The 7,241-nt window shown below is 43.2% G+C and overlaps 1 protein-coding gene across 2 annotated transcripts in view; it reads left to right on the forward strand.

The window, feature by feature from the left end:
- Positions 1 to 4,785, forward strand: part of LOC124144709 (tyrosine-protein kinase HTK16-like) — a 60,659-nt gene extending 55,874 nt beyond the window's left edge. The window contains exons 19-20 of one of the 2 annotated variants that reach the window (XR_007219546.1): positions 605 to 1,244; positions 1,367 to 1,380. Coding sequence is in view for 1 of the 2 variants with exons in the window: in XM_046514247.2 (XP_046370203.2) it covers positions 605 to 805 (201 nt within the window). In the remaining variant the exon portion in view is untranslated. Of the gene's footprint in view, positions 1 to 604 lie in introns of both variants that reach the window. The other variant, XM_046514247.2, reaches the window with a different exon arrangement.
- Positions 4,786 to 7,241: the final 2,456 nt, after the last annotated feature.

Genomic DNA, 7,241 nt, shown 5'->3' on the forward strand with positions numbered 1-7,241 from the left:
GTCCTATCTCCCCTCTCTGTGGGTCCTACCTCCCCTCTCTGTGGTTCCTATCTCCCCTCTCTGTGGGTCCTACCTCCCCTCTCTGTGGTTCCTAGCTCACCTCTCTGTGGGTCCTACCTCCCCTCTCTGTGGTTCCTATCTCCCCTCTCTGTGGGTCCTACCTCCCCTCTCTGTGGTTCCTAGCTCACCTCTCTGTGGGTCCTACCTCCCCTCTCTGTGGGTCCTATCTCCCCTCTCTGTGGGTCCTACCTCCCCTCTCTGTGGTTCCTAGCTCACCTCTCTGTGGGTCCTACCTCCCCTCTCTGTGGTTCCTATCTCCCCTCTCCGTGGGTCCTATCTCCCCTCTCTGTGGGTCCTACCTCCCCTCTCTATGGGTCCTATCTCCTCTCTCTGTGGTTCCTATCTCCCCTCTCTGTGGGTCCTATCTCCCCTCTCTGTGGGTCCTATCTCCCCTCTCTGTGGGTCCTATCTCCCCTCTCTGTGGGTCCTATCTCCCATTTACTCTGAAGACACTGTGACTGTTTACAAACTGAAAAAGTTGGAAGAATGTTTTTGGATAAAGAACAATGTTTGGTTTGTCAAGTATGACGTTTCTCTCCCCCAGGTGGTGCAGTACATCGAGCATGGGAAGCGGCTGATTAAGCCAGACAGGTGCCCCCAGACAGCGTACGGCATCATGCTCAAGTGTTGGTCCTGGAAGGCAGAACATCGGCCTCAGTTCATGGACCTGGCCAAACACTTTGATGAGGACCCTGAATATGCCAGCATTCATGATCTGTTGAGGCAGGCCTCGAGGAGAGAGTAGTGGTGGAGAAGTTGGGGTTGTTGGGGTTTAAGTGGGGTTCACATTCAGATTGAAAGGTTGATATTGAGCTTGTTGGGGTGAGATACGCTGTGAGCAGTCAGCTAGAGCGGTTTTGGTAGGGATGGGGGTGAGTTGGATGGAATTATTTAAAGCTGTTGGGTAAGGTTAACTGGGGTTGGGCAAGTTATGGGTGAGGTAGAGCAGTTGGGTGAGGTGAGTCATGGGGGTGAAATAGAACTGGGTTTGAGTGCAGCTGTTGGGTGAGGTTAACTGGGGTTTGGCAGGGATAGAGGGGTTGAAGTAAAGTTATGGGTGAGGTGGATCTGTCGGGTGAGGTGAGTCATGGGGGTGAAATAGAACTGGGTTTGATTGTAGCTATTGGGTGAGGTTAACTGGGGTTGGGTAGGGATAGAGGGGTTGAAGTTAAGTTATGGGTGAGGTGGATCTGTCGGGTGAGGTGAGTCATGGGGGTGAAATAGAACTGGGTTTGATTGTAGCTGTTGGGTGAGGTTAACTGGGGTTGGGTAGGGATAGAGGGGTTGAAGTTAAGTTATGGGTGAGATAGAGCAGTTGGGTGAGGTAGAGTCATTGGGGAAGTAGAACTGGGTTTGATTGTAGCTTTTGGGGTAGATGGGTAGAACTGGGGGGTACTGAGTCTAGCATGAGATTGAACTACCAGAGTGAGGTGTGTCAGTTGAGGGGGACACATATCCCCACTAGGGGAGTGAGCTGAAATGTTTTGTTACAGAGTTGCTGGGCTGACAGTGGGAGGGGTTGTAGGATGGGGAAAGGGTCAACTAGCCTACCGTGCTACCAACTCTGAAATATAACTTGGTCATCCTCACTATGATCAATGCACATGTTCACATGTGACCAGGCATATCAAATATGATGAAATGAATCGTAGTTAATGGACAGTTTTACTTCAGGAACAAGTAGATTACAGATAACTGACAGTTAGATTCCCAGGAGCTGACACAGCAGACATGTTTACAGGGAATTGTGGGATATGGACAGAGCCTCAGTTTGAATCCAAACTAACCCATGTGTGCTGACAGACAAGATTTGAATATTCAAAGTAACTATCAAGTATATATGTCACAATTGTTCCCACTGATAGCTTTCTCTGCACCATGTCCGTTGGTCAATTATTCAATGTATTCTTTCTTAACCCATGTCACATGACAAGGCATGTATTTTAGTGAAGGCCTTGAAAGAATTCCGAGACATGAACACCAGGTGCTCAAGACCCAGGACTGTGTTTGACTCTCTAGTGCCTTCTATGCAATCTGTCCATGTACACCCTGTCCGAGAAAGAAGCTTCCCTAGATTCATATAGACATTCCTAAGCCATGCTGCAGAGACTGTGGCTTGTGGTTATCTGATTAGGAAGATATCCACTTTCTTGTGCTCCTATCTTGAAGGAAGTGAACCATCATTGCGGACAGGTACTGCTGTCTCGTCTGTGCCAAATACTTCTGTAAAAGTTCTTGTACATGGGCTACTGACTTGCAGGCCAGGTACATTTCTGTATGGAGAGATTACCCTGAATAAAATGAACATGTGAATGTACTGCTCCTGACCACTGTATGGCACTGGAGCCTCGAGTACTTTCATCTGAGAGCGAAAACTGCTTCCTCCGTGGATGTGGTAAATTCAATAATGGCTGAATCATATCAAACATTCTGTTTCCACCTGCGATACTTGATGTTTCCCGCATCTTATGGCTGGAATGTTGCTGTAATGTTGCTGATTTCAGCATTAACAGCAAACAAATGTAATTTGTCTGAGGGAAACCTAAATCTGTTTTGCACAGCCTTTAATATACTCACTGAGTCACTCTGTAGCTATGCGGTGGTCAACAAGGGAACATTTGTCTCACATCACAGTCTTTACACAGGAAAGTACTGTGGCCACAAATCTGTAGTACCCTGTACAAGAACTAACCCTTCAGCCAAATTCTCTTATGTTGACTTTAGACACACTGTGTCATCCTTGAATGTATTGATACCCGTCAGTGCCACAACCCTGTCCACGAGAAAAGGTCCACAGTGTCTCATCAGAACTGCCGAAAAAGGATGAAGTGTTTAATTTTGTGTGTTCTGCTGATCTTGTGTGTCCTGATAAAGTGGATCCTTACTCTAACAGTTCAGCAGTTTGCCTGGACCAAGCTTAATTATCAAATAGGCTTCCATGATATAACGGGAGTATTGCTGACTGTTGTAAAACTATTGAGAGAGGGCTGCAATCAAATTGGTTAAAAGATAAATTTAAGTTAATTTAGCTAAATGGTACTGAATCCTATAATTCTTCTGGAATTTTCAAAATGCGTCAATACTTTTCTTGGTAAGTATATTTTTTTGTCAGTCACAATTCCATCCAAAACCTGAAACTGATACTGCAATACTTTTTGGGGACATTTTATTAATATTTATCAGAACAAATTCCTGGTATCAAATACCCATTAACTTTAGGCTATCAAATACCCACTAACGTCTGACCATCCAATACCCACAAACTTCAGGTCATCCAGTACCAGCAACTTCTGGGCATCCAGTACCCAAAACCTTCTGACCATCCAATACCCACTAACGTCTGACCATGCAATACCCACAAACTTCAGGCCATCCAGTACCCACAAACTCCTGACCATGCAATACCCACTTTATCTTGTGAGTAGCAAGGTTAAAGTGTAGCACTGTATATTGTCAATATATACGAGGATGACGTCACAGCTGTGCATGTGTCACCTGTTTTGTTGTATCAGTAGTCAAGGTGATATATTGGCAGTTCCTGTACAGGACAGAACTGTTGTACCTGTGTTGTATAATAATGGACACTAAGTTTGTAGACAAGTTTTACCTGTTTTCATAGAAACGTTTTTAGTGAACTGTTTTAGAAACAAGATGATAATGTACAATCCAATATAAAGAGGGACTAGACACGTGCTGTTTGGTAGGTCTGTTTCAAGTCATTCATCACCCACCTACTTTGTCTTCTAACTAACCAGATTGTGGAGTGTAGTCCCTCTTTAAGGTTGGAGGTAGCATAGACTGTGCAGTCTCATCAATTTCAGATTGTGTACTCTGATACCTCTTGGCATGTATTTCTGATAATCCTCTCAAGGTCGCATCAGGTGAGCTTTCTTATAAGCCTGTTGAGCAAGAAAGCTTGAGCAACACATCTGATCTCTTTGTCTCAAAAACGAACATTAGTGGGCAGTTCCGAATGCAAATTAATAAAGGTAATACTTGACGCAAGGTCCCATGGTGGGTGGGTGAAATCCTCTTGCAGAGACATGGTATTGGAGTACAAGATCTGACTTGAATGAGACTGGTGCTGGGTAGAGACTGTGGAAGCCACTGTAGACATCTACCTGGCTGGAGAAGCTCCCAACTCACGTGAGTTGGTCAGGTGCTTAATGTATGTTTGTAAACACCACTCATTGTCATCAAAGCAGCTAGGCGCTGGTAGCTTGGTAACGCCACAACAGCTGATTTGTAAATAACATCACGCAATTGTTCATCATGCTGAATTATCATTGTTATTTTTTGTTTTAATTCCTGCAGCTTTGTTTTAATTCCTGCAAACATGTTCCTCAAATTGACACTTATATCATTGCATATCAAGAGCTGCTTTTTAGTCCTACCAAAGTTTGGGTGGAGAAGCCAGATTGGTCATATATGACTTTAATGAAGGCCTTACACCTTTCTTCATAAACCTCCACATCAGAAAATATATCAGATAGACAAATTCCGCCTTAGTATGTTTTGAAATATGACATGTAGAGTGCAAGTAATGCTGTCTTTGTAAGCTGTGTGTAACACATGTCTACACCATGTCCAAGATTAATGGGGGGGTACGGGTGGCCCAGTTGTCTAAGGCGCCGTGATTCGCTGTGCAGAGTTGCGTCCCTTGGGCACGCCAGAAACCTATGATTGTGGGTTCGAATCCCAGTTCGCCCCGATTATGTTTCTAGGTTTGTCAGCACCGTACCCGAGCTCGTGGGTTTCACCAAAGTGGTAAACGTCTGAGACCTGCATCACTCCCAACTCCCTCACTCACTCCAAGATTAATGTGACTATGCTTGTCGTAAGAATCCGGGTTAGAATTGGTCTTCAGAAACCCATGCTTGTCGCAAGAGGCGACTAATGGGATCGGGTGGTCAGGCTCGCTGACTTGGTTGATGCATGTCATCGTATCCCAATTGCATGGATCGATGCTCATGATGTCAATCACTGGATTGTCTGGTCCAGAGTCGCCATCATATAGCTGGAATATTGCTTAGTGCGGCGTTAAACAACAAACAAACAAACAAAATCTCAGATTAAAATATGTTTCTCATGTCACATGACTATTAGAATGAGCCTGCAAATGTGTTTTTATCCTCAAGCAAATAGCACCAGTGCCAATGAAGAATCATTGGTACAGAGAAAACTATTTGATAGACATCTACTAAACAGAATTTCACATATTTTGTCACCATATGACAAATATTCCACTTTTTGCCATGCTTGCTGTCATATGTCAACGTAGTCAAGGTAGACCTCACTTTGCCACTAGCAAGACCATCTCAATTGTAGGATGGTCCTCATTAATGTTGACTGGTATTTGTCTGCCGGACCAGCATATTTGTTGAACCATGTTGTTAATCTAGAGAGGCCTGGGCCCACTTGCACAAAGCGATCTTAGGCTTAAGATAGTCTAAGCGCTAAGATGATCCTAACTCCCATTCTTTAACATAGGCTTAAGATAGTCTTAGCGCTAAGATTGCTTTGTGCAAGTGGGTCCTGGACTCTGGTATGGACAGTTTTCTAAATGCTTTAAACTGTCAGGGTTGCACAGTTCTTGCATTGCTAAGATATAGTGCATATCTTGCACTAACTGACACGCTGCCTTTCAGCTTGGTGCATATATATACTGATATAGATATCTTAGTATTTTACAGGATTTAATATCTAAGCACATCATAATGTGTTCAATAATACCTGATACAAGACGTTTTGTATCCATGTTTATTGAGTAGAAATGTACTCTTCCTATCAATACTTTTAGAATGGTGGTTATAGCAGCTGTCTTATATTGTTCAGGCAGTGCATATATTCTCCTGTAAGACAGACAGTAAAGTACACAAGGCTAAAAAAATAATACCGTATTCGACGTAATAAGCGCCCCGCTCTAATAAGCGCCCACGGCAATATTTGCTGATGTATTGTCTAGTGAACAAGCCCAATTTGCAACCCTTCCGATTGATCAATGTACACAAGACTTATTTATTCGGTATAATACTCACACGTGTGTTATATGCAGCCTTATTTATGGGCAATTTAAATCTTGAAAAATATATCTGTCGTACATAAACATTTCAGGCTGTCAGCATAAACAACGAAATTTATCTTTCAAATATGTTTTTTTTCACCAAAATAATATTCTAATAAGAGCCCCCTATTTCTAATTTTGAGAGCCCCGGGCGCTTATTACGTCGAATACCGTAGTCTTGGTTCTCAGGCACTGCCTGCATTATCATAAAGTCCGCCACACGTTTCGTTTTTAGTTCCATTTATCCAAAAACTAAATCCTAATACTTAAAACAATGCGATCCCATATAGCACACAGTTACTTCCCTTTGCATGCACACTGCTTTACTGTGCATCTCTGTAATGGTCAGGACCGCCTCTGTGGTCTAGTGGTAGAGCGTCTGCCCGGAGAGTGGAAGGTCTGGGGTTCAATCCCCTGCCGTGTCATACCAAAAGTCGTTAAAAGATGGTACTTGTTGTTACCCTGTCTGGCGCTTGGCATTAAGGGGCTAAAACAAGGACTGGTCGGCTTGGAGTCAGTATACTGTGGGGTATTCATGTTAAACTGCGGCATGGTATCTCAGTGGGCTAGCACTATAAATCGGCATCAGTCCGGACTAGGACAAGCAGCCACACACACGTGCATGCAAGTTGCTATATAAGTGCAATAATCTTGGTCGCTACGTTAAACCCCATTTCACCTCACCTCACCTCACCTCACCGTGTTATGGTCATTGAGATTATAGGAGTTTGTATGCTTCTTTATGTAGGGAGGCCCTTTCCCAGGTTGATGGTACCCAACTATTTATTTGGTTACATATTAGTTTGAACAAGGAACAAAAAAATCTAACCACCTGCCCACACTGTTTTTTAACAGTCATTGCCTGAGAACCAATTCTTTTATATTTTTAAGCCTAAGATACATTATAACTTTAGTGTTGTTGTAGTAATTGTAAACATTAGCGATAGTCCCTGTGTATACTGTATCAACAAGCTATAGCCATTACTGTAACTATCAAAAACACTGATATGGTGTGCTGATTGTAATGACAAACTATTTCAGAAGCTTGCATGATGGAAGTTTTGTATAACAATTTGTTTGACATTGGAAACTGATTTTTCTTCCTAAATATAATTTA

Source organism: Haliotis rufescens, unplaced genomic scaffold, assembly GCF_023055435.1.
Source record: "Haliotis rufescens isolate VD_foot unplaced genomic scaffold, xgHalRufe1.0.p SCAF_9, whole genome shotgun sequence".
NCBI lineage: Eukaryota > Metazoa > Mollusca > Gastropoda > Lepetellida > Haliotidae > Haliotis > Haliotis rufescens.